At 39.0% G+C, this 22654-nt stretch overlaps 1 protein-coding gene across 1 annotated transcript in view; it reads right to left on the bottom strand.

The window, feature by feature from the left end:
* Positions 1 to 22654, bottom strand: part of MYRFL (myelin regulatory factor like) — a 119340-nt gene that overhangs the window by 53749 nt on the left and 42937 nt on the right. The window contains exons 10-11 of the mRNA XM_072655366.1: positions 21648 to 21756; positions 17803 to 17912 (exon numbers count right to left, since the gene is read on the bottom strand). Of these exons, the coding sequence (XP_072511467.1) occupies positions 17803 to 17912; positions 21648 to 21756 (219 nt within the window). The remainder of the gene's footprint in view (positions 1 to 17802; positions 17913 to 21647; positions 21757 to 22654) is intronic.

Raw genomic sequence — 22654 nt, 5'->3', positions numbered from 1 at the left:
GTCACTTAACCCTGTTTGTCTCGGTTTCTTCATCTGTAAAATGAGTAGGAGAAGGAAATGGCCAACCATTCCAGTATCCTTGCCAAGAAAACTCCATGACAGTATTGGTGTGCTATGGTCCACAGGCTCACAGAGTTGGCCATGACTAAACAAATGAATATCAGGAAGGATGAGAAAGAATAGAGTAGCTGGCGACCCTTCCTTATATCTTAACGAAGAAAAACCAGGATGGTGAAGGACCTAGACTCTAGGACTGTCCTAGAGTACATATCAAATCAAAATCAGCTGAAGCAACTAGAGATGTTCAACTTGGAGAAAAGGAGAGAAGAAAAGACATGGGAGAGAAAGGGTAGATGTCTTCAAGTATTTGAAGGGCTCTAATGTGAAAGAGAGTTTAGATTTGTTGTCCTTAATCCCACTTGGCTCCACTAGGAGGAATGGGTAGAAACTGCAGAGAAATAGATATAAGATTGATGGAAGAATAAAATCCTAATAATTTGAGCTATCTAAAATCTAAAAGTATAATGGGCCAATTCGGGAAATAGTAGATTACCTTATCAGTAGATATATTCAAATAAATGTTGGGTGGCTCCTAGTTGGGGAGGGGGGGTGTAAACTAAATTCTTGGTTGACCCAGACATCAAAGCTAGTTCTCTAAACATGATACTACCTGGTTTTGATCAATGACCCCATAGATGGAAAAAATGAATAGCGATTACTTTAAAGGGAATGAACTGCAAGAATTCCAATATATTTGTTTCAAAACAAGTCTCATTATGTTATGATCACACTTCAGGCTTAATTAACTCTTTAAAATGATTAGTAGAAAGAAAAGGTTTTGGTGAAGATCACAACCCAGTCTTCTAAAATGCAAAATGGGGAGCCTAGAGGGAAGGACTTTTGATAGGGTGGATTTGGTGTTTAAATTTGTCCACCATTTCAATCCAACCCCAGAGTTTCCTCTGAAACTTCTAAAGCAAAAAGAACGAGGCCTCACAAAGGCTGAGAAAAAAAGTCTGTGCAGATAAGAGCAGATTCATGTATTTTAAAAGCAGATATACCACGAGAAACTCAAGAAAGCAGGAAAAAAAAGTGTTATTTTTCAAGGCAGAAGAGTAAACTGGTAACTTTACAATGCTTGTCCTTATTACCAGGAATTTATAACATGAAATTGTTGTCGTTCAGTCACATCCAATTCATCATTACCCTCTTTGGGGTTTTCTTGGCAAAGACATTGGAGTGGTTTACCATTTTTTTTTCTAACTCATTTTACAGATGAGGAAACTGAGGCAAAAAGAGTGAAGTAATTTACCCAGGGTCACACAGCTAGTAAGTGTCTGAGACCAGATTTAAACTTAGCAAATGAGTCTTTTTGACTCCAAGCCTGCCGCTCTATCTACAATGCCACCTAACTGGCCCTAACCACAAGAACTAAAAACCAGAAAAGCAAATATTCTAGGGGAGAGGGGAAAGAGAGAGCAAGAGAGGAATGGCAAATTAAGTAGCTCAAAGTTTCATCATACTCATATTCATTTATTTGGCAAAATCATACTGAAGACTGTCTGAATTCCCTGACTCTGATGATTAAAATCCTCAGCTTGGCATTTAAAGCTCTTCCTTACATGGCCCCTTCCTATTTTTCCAGGCTTCTTACACTTCACCCCCCTGCATATAATCTGTGATCCAGTGAATGGCACTGGCTTGGTTGTGGTTCCTCACACAGAACACTCCATCTTCCATCCTATATATTTTCACTGGTTGTTCTCCATCCCTCAAATGCTCTCCTTCTGGGTTTCCCTGGTCTCCCTCAAAACTGCTCTCAGTGGATGAAGCCCTAGGTCTGGAATTAGGAGACTTGAATTCAAATTCAAACTCAGACACTTATTAGCCATGTGGCTATGGGAAGGTCACTTAACCCCTGTCTGCCTCAGTTTCCTCAGTTATAAAATGGAAATAATCGCACCTACTCCCCTCTCCTCTCAGAGTTGTGAGGCTCAAATGAGATAACATTTGTACAGCATTTAGTGGTGTAAATATTATATTAATCTTTATTTTCCTCCCTTCTCCCACACCCCCATCTTCTGCAGGAGGCCTTTCTAGGTCCCTTCCATGGCTAGTACTTTCACTCTAAGATTACCTCCCTTATATCTAAACCTTAATTGTATGTTGTCTATCTTGTTAGAATATGAACTCCTGGAGAACCGGGACCATGTTTTTGCCTTTATATCCCCAATGCTTAGCACAGTCCTTGGCACATAGTAAGCACTAATAAATTATTATTGACTGACTGACTAATATGTTACTAATATGTTATCTTTGATTAGAAGTAAAAATAAATAGTAAATATATAAATGTGTGGATTTTGTAAATATATAGATAAATGTATGAATTTGAGTGAATCTATAAATATGTGAGTACATATATACATAAAGTGTAAGTAAATATTAAATAAATAAATGTATAAATGTGAGTAAATATATAAACAAATAAAACTAAAAAAATTAGACAGGAAAAACCAAGAGGTAAGGTGAAGACTCTGGCCAATACAGTATGGTATTCACAAGGGCAGACTAGTCCTTGGAAATGCTATTTCGGATTTGGAGACAAGAACCATATATTTAAAATGTTTCTAGCTGTATGACCTTAACCAAAGGCTTTAATTTCCTTCTCCATAAAACGGGGGAAAATCTACCTCATGGATTTACTAGGAGGAAAATATTTGCAAGCCTTAATGTACTACAAGTGATCAATAAACATTAATAAGCACCCACTGTGTGCCAGGCACTGTAGTAGGCATTGAAGATTATGAAAACAAATGAAACAGTCCATACCCTCAATTCAGTCAATCCGTAAACATTTACTAGGTATCTACTATATGCCAGTCACTGAGCTAAGCACTAGGGGTACAAATATGAAAGAGAAAGACGATCCCTGCCTTCAGAGAGTTTACAGTCTGTTGGGGAAGACAGAACACAAAAGGAAATTGAAAAGGAAAAGGGGCTGGGAAAGAAGGGAAGGGAAGGCACTGTGGAGGCTGGTCCAAGGAAAGCAAGCTGGTGGGTAATGAGCAGACTGGTCTGGGAGTCCTCTTTCATTGGAGGCTTTGGGGAGAGTTCTTGACTCTTCCTGGCAGCCCTCCAATCAGAGAGTACTGAGGATATTGATGAAGTGTAAGTGCCAAGGTTGATGCACTCTCACCAGATGATGAGTTTCCGGATGAGGAATTTTCCTGGGGACATGGTAGAGTCCAGTCCAAGGAGGACCAGCTGGTACTTCCCTCTTCCCCTTCCCTAGTCTCCCCCTTCACCCTCAAAGAGTTAACTTTTTACTAGGAGGAGCATCATATATAGAGGTGTATAATATATAAAAAGTAAAGCTATGCAAAGTATACACCAAGGTAATTTCTGGGGGCAAGGAGCCACTAGTAGCTGAGGGGATCAGGAAAGACCTCACACTGAAGTTGCAGCTTGAAGTGAGTCTGGAACGGGGCTAGGGATTCTATTATCACCAACAGGCTCCATAATTCGAGCCATGTGACTATTCCCCTCATCAATGCAGATTGCCATTATTTAGTAGACAGTTTCATGAGCCACCATGGTGAATAAATTCATGCCTTGCTGGCCCATTTTCTTGTTTCTTTGTAATAAGTCTTCAGGCAACAGACATGTATCATTCATTATCAGGGCAGTACTCTAAGCCTTTCCAATTTGATAGAATGCTCCAGAATTTAGAGCCTGTGCAGCCCTGTTATGAAGCAAGACGTTCAGCAACTCAAAATGAGTAAGCTCTCAGATTAAGGCTTTAGTCAAGCAATAAGCATTTATTAAGCACCTACTGTGTGCCGGGGTACTATGTGAAGCACTGGGGATACAAAAAGAGGCAAAAGAAAATCCCTGTCCTCAAAAAGCTTATAATCTACTGGGGGAGCCAATATACAAACAAGCTGGGATGGATAGGATTGATAGGAAATAACTAACAGAGGGACACACTAGAATTAAGATGGGGTTGGGAAAGGTGTTGGTGAAGGACAATGTTTTGTCAGAGGTCATGGGGATGCTGGAGATGGAATTGACTTGAGAGGTCATCTAGTTTAATCCTTTCTTCTAGAGATCAAGAAACTGAAGCATGGAGAGATGAAGGAGTTTGCACAATGTCAAGTAGGTAGGATATAGCAGAGATGGGATTTCAGTCTAAGCCCTTGGATGTCACATTCAGAGCTCATCCCAGCCCAGCACTCTGCTTCCCATATTAAGCATAAATGTCTGTGTTGTTCTTATATTGCCCTATTAAATCTATTTTTACGTACTTAATAGAGCTCTACACAATGTATAGTTGTACCATCAATGACTCATTCACTCAACCAATTTTGGATACCTTTTGTGTTGACTAAATAATTGAATATGTTTATAGTCATAAATATATATGCATATATATATACATGTATATATATGTATATATACATAAATGTGGGCAGCAAGCCCATAGATGAGAATATAATCCATAGTATTGTTCCCATGAGAAAAACATATTTAACTTGGATTCATCTGTTTGAATAGAGAACCTGGCCTAAGAGCCAGGAAGATCTGAGTTCAAATCCTACTCCGGACACACACTAACTCTATGAACACATGCGAGTCAGTCAGTTCTCTGAAATTGCTACAAATGAATTGCTGATCTAGTTTAGTGGAAGGATTTTCCATACCAGGAGCACCAGATAGAACACTGGAGTCAGGGATACTTGAGTTCAAATTCAGCCTCAGATACATACTAGATTTGTGGCCCTGAACAAGTCACTTAACCTCTGTCTGCCTCAGTTTCCTCAACTGTAAAATAGGGATAATAATTGTACCTACCTTCCAGGATTGCTATGAGGATAAAGATGAGATATTTGTAAAGTTCTTAGTACAGTGTCTAGAACACAGTAGGCATCTTATTATTAACCATCTCCAAGGAAGGAGGAACTTTGAAGGACAGTCAGCAATTGGCTCATCACCAGACAACCATAGGGCCCTTCTAGACCATCTTTATTAACTTGACTGCTCCTGTGCCAGGACTAATGAACCTGTGAGGCTCATGTGACCTTGAGGGTCACAGCCAGGAACAAGTCATCCAACTTAAATGCAAAATTCCTATGATTTCAGCTTTAGAACTAGAGGAGGTCTCAGAAGCCATTCAAACTCAACAAGCATTCCTTAAGTGCCTTCTATATGCCAGGCCCTGTGCCAGGTGATGGGCTGCAAAGACAAAAATAAAGAGTCCTTGACCTCAAGAAGCTTACATCCTCCTGGCAGAGCTGCACCATGGATAATAATTGAAATAAAAAAGAACATACAAAATAACCAAAGGCAATAAATGAGGCATAGGAAGAGAGCCAAACTTGGAGTCAGAACAACCTAGGTCCTATTCCTGCCTTTGACAAATAAAATCTGTAAGATCGTGGACAAACTCTATCACTTCTATGTGTCCATGAGCCACTCTCTAGGATTTGAAATTATTAATGAGCTGCTGATTTGCATTGGAGGGAGTTTTTGCCCTGGGAGTTCCCCACTCCAATGAAAGCATAGATCTAGATTTATAAAATGTTGTTCAGTTGTTTCAGTTGTGTCCAACATGTTTTCTTGGCAAAGATACTGGAGTAGTTTGCCATTTTCTTTTCCAGATCATTTGACAGATGAGGAAACTGAGGCAAACTGGGTTAAGTAACTTGTCCAGGGTCACACAGCTAGTATGTGTCTGAGACCAGATTTGAACTCAGGAAACTGAGTCTTCCTGATGCCAAGCCCAGCACTCTATCCACTGTGCCCCTTCTAAATGCCCCTTTTAAAAGATGCCCCTGCTTATATGAACTGATGCTGAGTGAAATGAGAAGAACCAGGAGAACACTGTACACAGTAACAGCCACATTCTGGGATGACTGACTTTGATAGACTTAGCTCTTCTCAGCAATGCAAGCACCTAAAACAATTCCAAAAGACTCACAATGGAAAATTCTATCCACATCCAGAGGGAGAAATATGGAGTCTGAAAGTAGATTGAAGCATATTATTTACTCTCTTTTTTGTTTTATTTTGGTTTTTCTTTCTCATGGTTTCTCCCATTCATTCTAATTCTTCTATACAATGTGACTAATGGGAAAATGTTTAATAAGAATGTATAAGTAGAGCATATATTAGACTGCACCAAGGGGAAGGGAAGGAAGGTGGAGAAGATTTAAAACTTACGGAAGTGAATGTTGAAAACTAAAAATAAATAAATAGTTTTTTAAAAGATGCCCCTTTTAAAAACACAAAGTAATATAAATTATCTGAGGAAGGTGAGGCCCTTACAACTCAAGTTGAGGAGGAAAATCAGGAAAAGCCTGAGGTAGAAGAGCTTACCTGATGTAATTAGAGTGAGGAACTCCTGGCATAGGAAAAAAAAATCCTTCACCAAAACAGATTCAGTAATTCATTTATAACTTACAAGTAAACCTGAGCACACCTTTGAGGGAATTTAGTGATCTATGAGACAGAGGAGAGGATGAGAGGAATGCACTGAAGATAATGAGTTGCTCACTTGAATTAGCAGGAGTTTTTCACTGGGTCTACCTTATGCCAATGAAACAACTGGTCCAGATTTTTTTTTAATATAAAGTAATACAAACTGAGACACTAGATGGGGAGGGGGAAGGAAAAAGGGGAGGAAGGGAGAAGGAAAAGAAGAGGGAGGAGAAACAGGCAGACAAAGGGAGGGAGACAGAGAAAGAGAGAAAGACAGAGAAAAACTAAAAATTCATTTGTAATTTACATGAAAACCTGAGGAGAAGAGGGAGGGAATGCATTGTACAGCCTGTTCAAAGACATGGAGATAGCAGATGGAATGTTACATATGTTAAACAACCAGCAAACCAGTTGTCCAAGGGAAATGTATGAGAGAATAACATGAAATGAGAATGAAAAGGTAAATGGGGCAGTTACAGAGGGCTTTCTGAGGAATTTTTCTGCATTATCCTAGAAGACTCTTGATGATTTCTGAGCAGAGGGGTGACATTGTCACACCTGAGTTTTGGGAAAATCAGTCGGACATCTGTTCGGAGGATGGATTGAAAATAGGAGAGAATAGATGCAAGGAAACCAATCAGGGGGCTATTGTAATGATCCAGGTAAGAGTTGATGAGGGGCTGAACCAGGGGAGAGGCTGATTACTTGTCTGTATTTCAGCAGTGAGATGAGCCTGCTGTCTGCCGCACTTTCTTCAACACTGGTTTGCCTATGCTCTGGGTAGATCCAAGGTAAAAAATAACTCAGCTGGTAAATAAACTAAAGTGTCCCTCTCAAAGAGGAAATAAAGAAGAGGTTTTTATTGCCCTTCCTGATTGATCACTATGGCATTGATTTTGAGGATGCCAAGGAAAATCATCAAGCAATATCCACCAAGTCCTTTATGGATGTATGGATGACTATTAAGAATCTTGCAATAGCTGGACTTCTGCCCCTGGACATTATAATCTATCTACAAACATAACTCAAGAGCTGTTTTCTGCCATCATCCCAAGCAGAGAGACATCCATAGATATTTCCTGAACTACAGGAGAGCAATCAGATAAACGTAACATTTGACATGTTAATAATAATAATAAATAATAAATATTTTATATAAATTGTTTAATAATAAGATTTAATAATAAGATAATAATAAGATAATGAATTATCACTATAAATTGTTATTGTTGTTGTTAAAAAGTATAACCCTCTCTAGTTGGAGAGAATCTTAAAATAAAGGAACATTGACCATCCTAATTGAATGAATGAATGGAAAAACATTATAGGCATTTATTAGTGCAGTGCAAGGCACTAAGTGCATAGGAGAGACAAACAGACATAAATATCCATATAGCTATACACATATATGGACAAACACACGCACATGTGTGTATATACAGGGTCAGGGAAGGATGTTTTGGTCTGGGAAGAAGTCAGAGGTATGAGGAGTGGTACTCCTCCTGGGCCGGTGAATAGAAATGCTCTTTCTAGATACAATGGTAGTATTGATTTGTTTATAAATCTCCAAGCAGAAACAAGGGAAGGGGAGGTGTACCCAACTGCAGTCAGCACGAGACAGAGATGAACAAGCATGGAAAGGTCTGGGGCCAATAGCCAGAGCCCAAAGAGGAGTTCCAAAGCCCTTCAGGGCATGGTTTATGAATATATGAAGCTAAGAAATCCTTTACAAAAAATATTGTAAACCTATCAAGGTTATATGAGCAGCTAGGGGGCACAATGGACAGATGGATTCATCTTCCTGAGTTCAAATCCAGTCTCAGATACTTACTAGCTGTGGGACCCTGGGCAAGTTACAAACAAACTATTTGCCTCAGTTTCCTCATCTGTAAAATGAGCTGGAGAAGGAAATGTCAAACCTAGTATATCTGCCAAGAAAACCGCAAATGGGGTCATGAATAATGAATCACTGAATAACAACAATAAATTTAAGGCTCCTTCTGTATTTATTTGTATTATTCAGTTAATACAAGGTATCCCAGTGCCATTTAAGCTATTACAATTGCACGGAGAGTTTTGGGATGGACTGTGTTTATCTTGTATCTACTGATACTTCCACTTATTGTCTCCCTCTCTGTGATGTAAGCCCCTTGCAAAGTAGGGTTTGTTTTACTCTTTGTACTTGCAACCTCAGCATTTACTACAGTGCCTGGCCCCTAGTAGACATTTAATAAATGTTTGTTGATTGACTGAGGGAACTGGACCCTTCCAGGAGGAAGTACATTCTTATACTCCAAAGAATGGTGATGAGGATCTACATTTGCCATGAGGGAAGAATGGTCAGTAATTGCAGGTATGATTCATTGTTAATGGTGCCAAGATTGATCAGTTCTTCTAAAATATACTCTGATATAGTATAGGGAGTCCCAAACTTAATGCAATTTTAAGTGCTATCAAAATTTAAACCTACCCTAAGACTTTTAGGATCCTCAAAAGCAGTTTAAAACTGAACTAAGAATTTGGGGACACCCTATGATTCCTTAAAAATCATCAGGGACCAAGAAATCATCACTGACAAATCCAAAGTCAGAGAGGTATATACAGTCCAAAAAAGGGAGAGTTAGGAATGACCTTGGAGGTAGTTTAACCCAACCTCCATCTAAAGCATGAATCCCATCAACAATGACCTCTGCTTAAAGACTTCCAGGGACAGGAAGTCCTCCTGAGACAGCCCATTCTATATAAGGAGGTTTTGCATTTCATGAAAGAACTTCATAACACAATATAGAATTTCAGTTCAAATCCCTATCTCCAATATTCCAATATAATAGCTTCATATCATATGTTGCACCTTCTACATTATGGGTTCAAATCTGTTACATACTAAAGACAAATTCTTTCATTAATCCATTCATTTGTTCCCCAATCATTTATCTAGCACCTACCATGAGTAGCACTGTAGGACAGTGTAAAAGCAAGCACCCTAACATACGCAGGGGGGACCTGCTATCACAGGTTCTTAGATCTGCTTTTCTAAAAGAAAAGGCAACTTTTGAGGGGTCAACAACCACTTTAATCAAGCACATCTATCTTTCACTTAGCTCAGGGGAAAAGTCAGTGCCCTGAACTTCAGAGAAAACACAGAGAAATACAGATCAACAGATGTGGCTTCCAACTGTCTGACATAAGAAACACAGAAAACATAAAACATCATAAAACAACAGACATTCAACTGTCTGAGCATTACATATATATATATATATGTATATAGTGTGTGTATATATATATATATATATATATAGTTACCAGAGAGAAGCACCAGTATCTGGGTTTTCAAAGCTGGGGGCTGCTTAGCAGCTTCCCAGAGTCTCATCAGGCACACCAATCTTCTTCCAAAAACTAAGCCCCAAAGTACAACTGCACCTCAGAATCTTTATATACTTTTTAGAGCCAGAAAGTGCCTCATTAACAAAAGGTACAAGACTTCCTACAAATCTTCCCTGGTCCCTTAATGGGTGGGGAAGATCTTCTTTAATCACATTATATTCAATCAGAGGCATTTGATTATACTAAAACAAAAACTGTATTATCAATATAGATAGATGTTGTTTACAATTGGCTAGGATTCAGGTTGGGCAGATAAAGGAAAATTTGAGGATTGGTGAGAACAGTACTGAATTGGAATGTGAATGTCTATGTCTTTGAAAGTTGATAGATAGATGGACAGATGGATAGATGATAGACAGACAGACAGACAGACAGACAGATAGATAGATAGGTAGGTAGGTAGATAGGTAGATAGATATCTTTAGAACTAAAATGTACAAAATTTTTAAGTTTAGTCATTTTGGCAGTTATATATTTATAAATACAGTACAGAAAATTCAAAGTTTTAAAGATTATGTATGAGATCTGTGGTCAATCATATTCAATCATGTCTGACTTTTTATACCCCATTTGGGGTTTTCTTGGCAAAGATAGTGGAAGGGTTTGCCATTTTTTTCTCCAGCTTGCTTTACAGACAGGGAAACTGAGGCAAACAGCATTAAGTGTCTTGCCCAGGATCACACTGCTAGTGTCTGAGGTCATATTTGAACTCAGGAAGATGAGTCTTCTTGACTCCAGACCTGGTGCTCTCCACTGTGCCCCTAGCTGCCCTTGTATGTATGCATGGGTAGACAGTTCCAGTTGGAATCTCATATAAAACATCTGTCTATCACTTCTAATCATAGACGGAGATCACACTGCCCTCAGAGGACAGCATGCCTAAATTGCCATTTTGGGGGGTGGTTTTGGTTTTTTGTTTTCTTATAGAAGAGTTAAGAAACATGTTTTAAAGGCTAAAAATGGACAAATTCGAATATAAATGAATAACAAATGTCCTATCTCTCACCAAACTTTTCACACCAAAGCTATTAACTAAACACAAAAGAAATCAACCTGGTTTTGTTTCTCTTTATCTCCCTACTCACAGGTAGAAGTTTGGGACAAAAATATGAAGAAGGGAAGACTCTATATCAGCCACCAAGTGTTATTACCGCTTGAAATACCCAAAACTAGCAATAACAGTATGCACCCAGATAGAGTTTAAACCAAAACCAGGCTTACTATCATTTAGACATTACAAGGACTCATGATACACTTAAAGGGGATGGGGTCATGGGAAAGGGATGACAAACATTTATTAAGCACCTACTGTGTGCCAAGCACTATGCTTTACAAATATTATCTCATTTGATCCTTAACTTAAGGGAAGTCCATGACTTGTATAAATGATTTATATGTATTTATTTGGGGGGAAGGGAGAGAAGGGGGGAGAGGGATTATGGGAAGGGGGAAAGAGAAAATAAGTGATCCTGGGTTCTTGAAGTATTTTCCTCCCTCATCCTACTAGAACCTTGAACTCTGGCCCTGGAAGTATTTTAGGCTTTGATAAGTGAGCTTTTGCCTTATCTTGCCCCAAAGCAGACCGCCACACCATCTCCCTGACATTTTCAAACTGTGCCTCCAGGGACTTGCTCTGTGTCCTGCCCTCCCCCCTCTTCAGTTCATACTCCCACCTCCATAGCAAGTAAGCTCCCTTGAAGTCAAAGACCCTCTTGTCATTTGTATCACCAGTGCTCAGCACAGTGTCTGGCCAATAGTATGCCCTTAATTATTTTTCATCCTTGATTCAAATTTTGATCATTGCTACCACAATGAGATGAATAGTTTGACAGTGAACAGTGTCTCATGGAAGATGTAACCTAGGCTTCTTGCTAGATGATTTTACATGTGGCTAGCATGGGAGTGTAATGGATAAGATACTGCATTTGGACTTAAGAACTCAAGTTCGATTCAGCTGTGTGACTCTAGGCAGGTCACTTAACCTCACTCAAACTCCTTTTTTTTAAATTTGGAAATGAGTATGTTAGTAGCTCAGGACCTCATGAGGCTGTTGGGAACATCAAATTAAATAAGCTATACGAAGCGCTTTGCAAGCCTTAAAACACTAATTTGGAGCTATTGCTCTGATTGTTATGATACAGTAAATGATGAAATGTTTTTGGACACAGCAAGTCATAAAGAAAATCTACTCAATAACAAAGGGTGGCAATTTGCATTGGAGGGAGGAGTACCCACCCCAATGAAATCCCCAATCCTTGAAGATGGTGTTGGTTTTGTAAAATGAGCGCTGAGCTAGAAATAAAAAACTATCATCTGTTCTCAGATGAAATTGGGTTTGGCTTTATGACCTTAAGTAAATCACATTTCTGAGTCAATTTCTTTGTCTATAAAATGTAAGGTAGTCTTTGCCAGCATGTAAAGAATAGAAATCATTTCTGATGTGGCATAAGGGAAGGAGCACTGAACTTGGAATCAGGAAGACCTGAGGGCAAATCCTACCCTAGACCCTAATTGTGTGACCTCCCACAAGTCACTAACCTCTCTGTGCCTCAGTTTCTTCTTTTGTGAAATGAAGACCTTCCAATTCTAAATCTATATTCCTATGAAAGGTCATAGCATAGAAAACAGCATCGAAAAGCAGAACATGATTAATTTTGTCACACATAATGTAACAAAAAAAAAAGACTGTTATGGATTAAATTTTCAGGGGTTAGTCTTCATCTTCACATTGCCCTATTAGATTATAAACTCTTTCAAGGCAGGGCTTGCCTTTTGCTTCTTTTTGCATCCCTTGCACTTATCACAGTGCCTGGCATATAGTAGACTCTTAATAAATGTTTATTGATTGAATAATTGAAAGGCTCTCTCGACCTCCTCTTTTGATCATATATTCAAACAAACAAGGTCTCAAAGGTCTGTAATTTGCACATCACTGTCCTAGGTGCTAAAGCGACATCCACAAATAAGATGGCACCTTTACCTCAAGGAATTTGTAATACAGCAAATCTCAGAGCAGCCCATACCAAGCCTACCTGGCAGAGGTATTCTACTAACACTAACCACTCATTCCTCCATTACTACCCAAGAAAGGTGCTTCTACATCACACAAGTCTTTCCTTTGCCACCTGGACTGTCAAAAGACTGGTGCAGAAAGATTCATCAGTGCTTTTTACTTGGGAACTTTGACTTTTCTTCCCTTTTTGTTATTATTGGTGTTCAGTCATTCAGTTATGTCCAACTCTTCCTGACCTCATGGACCACAACAGTCTAGGACCTTCTACCCTAGAGGTTCATCTTCCAATAGCATCTCTATCATCATTTCAGTACTGTCCATGGGGTTTTCCTGGCAAAGATGCTGGAGCAGTTTGCCATTCCCTCCCTTATCCCATCCTAATTCCATTCCTTTTCTCTGGACAGAGGGCAACTCTTTCAAGTTCTGGTTTGCCCCCTTCCTCCTGGAGACGGGGCTGTCAGAACTCTTCAGGGAACCGCACAGAGGCATAAGGTATAACTTATATATGCCAAGAAGGAGGTAACTTTCAATAACTTCATGTTATCTTATAAGGTCATCGCTCTGTATAAGAGAGAAAAGAAAACAAAGCCACCTGGCATCCAACTTGATAGCTATCTCCTCTAACTTGGCATGGTCTGATTCACAATCTATAAATTGTAGATAAAAATGAAATTGAAAAAGCAATCTGCAGATAATACAAAACCAGCAGTTCATGAAATGGTCTGACTTTGGGGGGAGAAAAGAAAATGCTTCAATACAGACTTGTACTTTTCATTATCGTTTCCCAGAAAATCCATTTTTTAAAAAAGGCAAGAAGGCTAGGTATTCTATCCTATCAGTCCTCAATCTGCTCTCTCCCATTCTTTAGGCAGACCTCATCATTAATGAAAGACATTCCAGTGTAAGCCCTGCATCAAATACATACTTGCCTGCAGTTGAAGCCAAGGTGGAAATTGAGGCAGTGGGATTTCCACAGACAAAAAAAGTGGCAAATATAAAGGAAAAGGAAGTAGTTACTTCCTGTATTTATCACCATAGCAAAGTGGAATATAACAGGAGTATGTGAATTGTCAACCCAAAGCTTTATTTTTATAACAAAATGGAATGTCACTTTGGCTTGACCAGGACACAGAAAAGTCTGAAGACTTAGGGATGTATTTTCATTTATAACTTTTGGTTTAGCTGTAGTTCGTATAATTTGACATTTTTATCAATGGCTTGAATAAAGGTATGTATGGAACATTCATGAAATTTGCAATGACACAGAGCTGAGAGAGACAGCTAACATACAGGATGACAGTCAGGAGTCAAAGGGATTTTGACAGGGTAGAGTATTCAATCAGTAAACATGTATTAAGCACCTACTATATGCCAGACACTAAGCTAAACTAAGCATTGAGTGTAATCTAATAAAATGAATGTCAACAGGAATAAAGGTGAAGTCTTGAACTTGAGCATAAAAAAATCAATTTCACAAATGCAAGATGGAGAAGCCATGACTAGAGAAAAGCTGCTCTGTAAAACATCCTGAGTTTTTTAACAGACTACAAGCTCCATATGAGTTGGCAGTGTGGTACAGCAACATAAAAAGGCTAATACAACCATATTACATTAAGAGGGGCAAAGTTTCTAGGAATATGAGAGAGGTGAGAGTCCAAGTGTACTCTGTTCTGACCAGACCTCACCTTAAGTATCATGTTCAATTCTAGGCATGGTCTAAGAAGGATATTGATAAGCCAGTGAATAGCACAAGAAGATCAGTCAACATGGCAAAGGGCTTGAGTCCACATCAAATGAGTATAAGTTGAGGAAGACAGGTATTAGGTTGGAAGTTCTTTGAGGGCAGGGGATATCTTTTGCCCCTTTTTATATTCCTAGTGCTTATCACAGAGCCTGGTACATAGTAAGCACTTAACAAATGTTGACTGATTGATTGAACTAGGCACGCTTATCTTGGAGAAGAAGACTCAAGGGAGACAAGGTAACTATCTTCAAGTATTTGAAAGTCTGCTATGTGGAAGATGGATTAGACTTTTTCTGTTTGATCCCAGAGGCCAAAATCAAAAGCTGTGGGTCCAAGTTATAAAAAGACAAATTTATGCTTAATATCAAGGAAAACTTCCTAAATGTTAGAACAGTCCAAAAGTGAAATGGGCTACCTTGACAGGTGGCAAGTTCTCCCATCTTGGACACCTCTATATCAAGGATGAAAGTCTACCTGTCAGGCTTGTTATAGAGGAATTTCTTTCACATATAGGTTGACTTAGACGGCCACTGAGGTCCATTCCAGCTTTCAAATTCTGTGAATCTGTATGAGGACATATAATGGAGGGAGAGGGACCAGAACTTAGGTGTCCTCTGGATTCCCTAACATGATTTTGCCAGTCTAAGGATGCCCCTTTTGATAAGCTTATCTTTCCCCAGGCTCTCACTTGCCTCAAAGGCAGGTAAGTGGTGTACTTTATAAAGCACTGGCTTAAAATCAAGAAGATCTGAGTTCAAATTCAGCCTCTGATACTTACTAGCTATATGTCTCTGGGCAAGTCACTCCAACTCTGTCTGCCTCCATTTGCCCAACTGTAAAAAGTAAATAATAATTGCACTTATCTCAAGGTGGTGTTGTGAGGATCAAACAAAATATTTTTAAGTGCTTTAGCATATAGCAGTTGCTTAATAAATGTTTTTCCCTTTATACATCCTTCTGCTTATCGGAAGCCTGTGTTTGCCTAGGGAATATGATTTTTATAGCAAAACTTACTTACGTATGATAAATCAAGATAGGATATGTGTCCACCCCTCCAATGCTCCTCAGCTTGTGCTGAAAGATAATGTCTGTCATCTCTTTAGAGAGGTCAGGCTTCTTTCCAAATCCCTATCCCCTCCAGCATTAATAACATAAATAATGAGATTAATGGCTACCAGGGTTTTTGTTTATCATAAAACATATGAACATCCTATAATGGTAGGAAGTATACCAAGTATGATTTAATTTTTTGGAGGGGGAGGGAGACTGTAAGTTGTCCGTGGACTGTGCCCTATTCCACTGGAATGCAAATCCTTGGGAGATTGTGCCTCTTGTATGAGGGGTAGCTAAAGATTCCCCTACTTCATATGCCTATGTAATTTACTTTGATACTATGTCCTAATTAAATGCTTTGCTATTTGATTTATGGTTCATTTCTGGTTTCTTGGTAAATAAGATACTAAATAAGAACTCAAACAGTATTTTCACAATTGTAATTACTCATTACCTATATTGTTTATACACACACACACACACACACACACACACACACACACACACACACACACACACACAGAGATGCTTGTTATATAAGTAAAGCATAAGGAACTCTTTTCTGACATTTTTCTTTCTGGACAGAATGAGGTCCACATTCACCAAAAATCTCCTGGGGTTTCCATGAGAAAATTAAAATGTGAGACTTTTGACTCTAAACTCCCTAAAGTAAATCGGAGGGAAATTTGAATGTGGTTAAAGAGTCAGGGTGAAAAAAAACCAGAGTTTTAGAGTTAGAGTAAAAGCAATGCTACCTCCAGCTGCTCCTAATTTTGTAGAAGTTTGACCTTGATGACATAATACCCAATGAATTTCACTCCTACAAGTTTAAGTTGCTAAAACTACCAAAACCTCTTCCATTTCTTCATGTATTTCCAGTATTAATTTAATTTAGCCTGGCTGTGGCTTCGTGTTCAAATGACATTCAAATTCAGTTGGAGCAGGAATTCTGACCAGTGACCTTCCCTAGGTTCACACTTAGAATTACAGAATGGACTTTTCAGGTCATCTAGTCATAAAAACAGCATCCAACAGGACCTTCATTAGACCTCTAGTCTAATCCATAGAAGCTGAAGGTCATGGGAAGAAATCTGCTCAATTTCTTATACCTAAAGTTGCTAGGGAGCTCTTTCTCATTCGATTACTTTTAGACTGAACTGAAATCTGCCTCTTTGTAACTCACTCAGTCCCTTGTTCTACTCTGTGGGCCCATCAGAGTAAGCTTAATTCCTTTTGCACATGCCCACCCCTCAAATATTTCAAGACTAAATTATGCCCACCTCCATGCCCCAAGTCTTATTTTAGCTAGGCTAAATGTCCTTCAATGGATCTTCATTATAGCGTGATTTTGAGTCGCCTCTCCAACCCTGAATGAATATAGCAACTAGGAGGCACGACAGACCCTTGAGCCTAGAATCAGGAAGATCTGAGTTCAAATCCAGCCTCAGACACTTACTGACTGTGTGACTCTGGGTAGATTATTTAACTTCTGTCTGCTTCAGTTTCCTCAACTGTAAAATGATGACAATAACATATCTTGTATGTTTGTGTTAAGGATCAAATGAGATCATATTTATGAGGTACTTAGTACCTGGCATGTAGTAAATATTATATAAATGATTATTCCCTTCCCCTTCCATCCCAGAGCAGTTAATAGGACCCTAGACAGAAAGCTGGGAGGGACCTCAGACATCAAGCCCAACTGTTTCATTTTACAGATGAGGAAAGTGAGGTCAAGAGAATGAAATCACTATATAATTGATCATAAAGGATGCTTCTTAGGAAATTTATTTATTTATTGGGTTTTGCTTCTTTTTAGCAATGCACTGGCCAACATCCATGCAGAAGAGTTGGTGTGAACCTATTTGAATTTTCTTCAGGTTTTGATCAGTGGCCCAGGTTTTCTAATTACAATACAAGTGCTCTTTCCACCATGATACATTGGCTTTCATAAAAGTATATTCATTGGGGCAGCTGAGTGGCCCAGTGGATACAGTATAGGTCCTGGAGTCTGGAGGACCTGAGTTCAAATCCGACCTCAGACATTTACTAGTGTGACCCTGGGCAAGTCACTCAACTCTAACTGCCTCCAAAAAATAAAAGTACACTTATTTGTTGATAATTACCTTATCAACCATGAGGAAGTTCTCCAATTTCTCTCCATTTTCACATGTAATATCACCAACTTCTCTGACTGCCCTGGGTAAGACCTCTTGTACCTCTTGGGCTATCATTCCTGTTTGCAGAAAACAAAACAAGACATCAAGTTTAATTATACCTAAGATCTGAGAAGTGAATTCCCTGAAATACATACAGAGCCAGAGGTGTGCCACATTCAGTTTGTTCAGTTTTCTGTCTGAGTATTATCACCTGGAAATCTGTAAATGCTACAAATGAGGGCTTGATTTATTGTTTGTGGATTGTCTAGTCTTGAGAAAGTGATGGAGAAAATGGTAATGATACAGATTGAATTTTAAAATGTATCACGTGCATTTTTTTCTTCAGAGAGTCAGTGGCTAAAACATTTACTGGAACATCCCTGTATAGAGCCCAAGGTGGGATGGAAAACAGCAATACAGATATTATATTCTCTGAAAATAAATGGAAAGAAAAGTCTAACTCTTCTGAGATTTACTACGACAATCCAAACTAAAACCTTTAAGTACTGATGTCATTCCCCAGAGTGAAAGAATGAGAGAGAGACAGGCACCAACAAGTAAGCACTGTCATATTTCTCAATGGATAGAAACATATGTATCAGCTCATTTACAGAGCTGATTCCCTTGGCTCGTTCTGCCTGCTCCAGATAAAGTGAAATAAGCCTGTCTTCCCCACAGTAAGAACCTAGGACAGGCTGAGGCAAAAGGATAGTAACAATGACGATTGTCATTATTGGTACAGCCAGCATTTATATAGACCAAATTGGAACTCATGAAGTCCTAAAGTCAGGAAGGTTCATCTTCACGAGTTCAAATCTGGTCTCTGACACTTACTAGTTGTGGGACCCTGGGCAAGTCACTTAACTCTGTTTGCCTCCGTTTTCTCATCTGCAAAATAAGCTAGAGAAGGAAATGGCAAACCACTCCAGTATCTCTGCCAAGAAAATCCCAAATTGGTTCAAGAAGAGTCAGACATGACTAAAATGGCTGAAAAACTAGACCCTGGGCTAAGTACACTATAATTAGTATCTTATTTGGTCCTCTTAACCACCCTAGGAGGTAGGTGTCGCTATTCTCATTTTACAAATGAGGAAACTGAGGCAAATAGAGATTAAATGGCTTGACCAGAGTCAAAGAGCTAGGAAGTCTCTGTGGCTGGATTTGAACTCAGGTTTTCCTGACTCCAGGTCTAGCACTCCATCCAGTCCATTTCCTGGAACAGAATTCCTCTCAGCCTGTGAAAATTCACACATGAAAGGCTGGTAGGTGTGAGCATTTTTAATGCCTTCACTCTGGCTGCTCTTGGCTGTGGATTTATCACGCTGTAAGAGGATGGGAAAGTTTCTCCATTTTCTTATCCAGATGAATCTACCCATAATATAACTACAAAATGAGGGGAAGGGACTCAACAGCCCTGAAAATTCTTTCTAGCTCTAAATCTATGATTCTCAGATGCCTTTCACCCTCTCACTACCCTATTCTTATACCTTTAATGACTCTCTATTGCCTCAAAGGTATCCTCAAAATTCATTTAACCACAAAACACATCCAGGCTTAATATACAGGGTATCCCAAAAGTCTTAGTGCAGTTTAAGCATAACTGCTTAGGCTTATTATGAAAGCTTTAACTACACTAAGACTTTTAAGACACTCTCTATATTAATAGAAACAGTGCAAAGGTTTAGTGTTGAAAGGCACTTTGGTGGTCATCTGCACCAACCCCCCCTTTTTCACATATGGAAGCTGAGTCCTAGAGGTCAAGTGGTATCTCTGGGTAGAAAGTAACAACCAGGTATGGAACCAGGAATCAGTGTTAGATGCTGCTTCTGATTTGGGGGAACCTGGAGACATAACATACTCCCAGGCTGAGGAATTGTGAGATCCTGGGGTCATAGACGCAGAGGAGGAAGGAACTTCAGAGATTATTCTGGGTATGAGATGCATCATGATATAGTGGAGAGACGATCATAGTCAGGAATCCCAATCAGGAACTTATTAGTTGTGATACTGGGCATTTAGTAACCACGACCTTTGGCACATTTTTTAACCTCTCTGGGCCACAGTTTCCAGAGCAGTTTGGATTTTATGACTTACAAGATCTAGTCTAACTCTAAATCTTTACAATTGTATGCTCTAACTCCTTCCTTTTACAAATAAGGAAACTGAGGCTTATGAGGTTAATTGATTCATCCCAAATCACACAAGATAGTAAGCATCCCAGGTGAAATTCAAATTCAAGACCTTGGACTCCAGAATTAGCAGTCTTTTGCAGAAAAGGGGGAAGAAACTGAGCCTATTTTCATATCCTTCAAAAAGCAATGCAGATAAGTATTTTTGACATATGCATAATTGAGCTTTTCTTTCTGTAATTGTGAAATTGGATCAAGGAAATTTCTACCATGAACAAGGGGCATTATCATGGAAAAGAGCTTTCTGTGGGAAAGAAGTGAGGAAATGGCAGAAAATTCCTTTATAGAGATATAAGGTACGGTAACATCAACTCACTTTCTCTCTCTGACTGAAAAGTCTAAGTGAAGAAACGGGCACACTTGAGTTGGAAAAGAGGCTGGCCGGACTTCAGCTTGACCTGGGATATAGTGCCAGCTCTACCTGGGGAGAGGGAGGAGGGCCAGAACAAGGGGAGAGGAAAGAGGAACAGAGAGGAGAGCTCAATCCACTCTTTTTATGCAATTATATTTCTCCTATTCTAAACTACTTGTCCTTATGGAAAAAAGACACTGAAATATATTTGCGTCTGTAATCTCAATACTGTAATCTCATGGTTGCCACCATGATTCCTCATGACCCCATCCACTTTCCCACTGATTAGCTTGATGGGCTACATCATAGTTCACAAAACAATGGCAGAATTTTGAAATTAAAAAGCCATTGTTTGTGGGAGAAATTTGGGGTTGTTAAGAGAGTTTTTTCCATACCTCTTCTCTCTTTCTGTTCAATTTTGGGCCTAACACATTGTTCATTTGCAACATTTAACCAAGACAAATCCTGACAGATGAGTTCCATAGGTTATTTATCTAACTATATGTATTGTAGTTGGGTCAATAAGCATTCTTCATTCACTAGGCTTTTTCTGTATGCATAACCCAACCCACAACTTTATCTATAAACTGAAAATACAATCCACAGTACTAGAATTATCCTCTTCAGGTTTCCAGCAAACCATCATTGAGTCACTAACAGACATTTTATAATCTGATAAAAATGTCTTCACAATGACAGATTTTTTAAAAATCCACCACCTATCATCAAGGTTGGATTGGTTCATGTCCCCTACCAGAGAAATACCACCAACATTATAGTAAGGTGAATTATTTCACAATCTACTTTAACCCCTAGCACTGCTACCCTTCTTTAGACTAAAGAAGTAGAACCACCACAGTATAGGCCCACCTCTACATGGGTCCCCTCACTCCTATTCCTATCGACCCTCCTAAGTCTCATACTGCTTTAGAACATAGAGTTCAAAGTTCTATTGGCTATCACCCCCCTACTCACAGTAAAAGCATGAAAGTAAAAATAAAAAAGACAACTTTGAAACAGTTTTTCTTCCTCTGGATTTACAAGGAGCCATCCATTCAAAAACTCCATGTGTCCTATGTGTGACTTGAACTGAGCAGAATGAAATTCTTCATTCTTCCCATGTCAGATCCTTGTATATTTCTCAAAGTACAGAATGATACAGCAGGATCATGATAGCAAAGAAATCCAAAGAACAGTGGAGTCAAAACCAAAAAGACTGGAAAAAGTAGAATGGAGAATGAGTAGAGGGAGAAAGAAATTTGACTGAGTACCTGTTTGATGAATACTGTTTATTCCCATTACTGATGCAAATTCTGGTTTGTAGTCATATTCAACAATTCTCATTCTGTTTATTCTTTGGAGTTGTTCATTGGAGTCAACCTAATTTAATTAAAAGAGACCATCAGTTTTATTATGGTAAGATATTTCCTATTCAAGTCAATGCTGTGGGCTCTCTAGGAAGAATAGGAGGGTTGTTATATAATTATTCTTTATACAGTCCAAATGGTTTTTTAATTACTTTTACCCTTAGATCTGTTATACCTCAGAAGAAGCCATCTCAAGGGTTCCCATTAGTGACTTCCATTTACTGACCCATCTCCTCACTAGGTAAGAAGTTCAACTTTCAGTGTCACAGAGCAAAAACCCTACTTACTCCCCATGGCTCTTATTTTATACCTCTTTTCTTCGAACTTTGTCTTCACCCTAAGGTTACTAACTTTAAGGAGGGTTGTCGTAAGCCCCTCTATGGTTATAGAGTAGCATAAACATGTCTTCTTGGCCTTGATAGTACTTGGACAATACTTTTACTACTCAAATGAATGAGTAATCTCATCAATATGGGTGTTCCTTCAAGCAATAAAAATTACAAACCATTCAGCCCTGCCCATTCTGTGCAGCTGTTGTCATGTGATCTCAATAGTTCATTCCAAGGAAGCCATGCAACATGTTTGGGTACTTCCTTGATTTTTCTTGATATCAAAAGTTTTCCAGTGAAGCACGCAAACTGCCATCAGTTATCTCTTTCTCTTACCATGTGACTGTAAGGTTAATGGTGGGTGGGGGGAAGAGTTTAAAATCTTCCCCACCCATTAGTAGGCCTCAATACCTTTTGCTAATTTCTATTGAGGCACTGGGTCAGAGGATGGTACCCCCCAGCTCTGAAAAGTGTATACATGCTCTGAGGTGAGGTTTTACTTTGGGGCTTACTCATTGGAAGTGTTTGTTTGGCCAGATGAGACTCTGGGTAGCTTCTAAGGAGCCCCCTGGATTTGAAAAT

This window comes from Notamacropus eugenii, chromosome 3 (assembly GCF_028372415.1).
Source record: "Notamacropus eugenii isolate mMacEug1 chromosome 3, mMacEug1.pri_v2, whole genome shotgun sequence".
NCBI classification, from domain to species: Eukaryota; Metazoa; Chordata; class Mammalia; order Diprotodontia; family Macropodidae; genus Notamacropus; species Notamacropus eugenii.
Note: the sequence above shows the minus strand (reverse complement) of the source record. Positions and strands in the feature narration are given on the sequence as shown.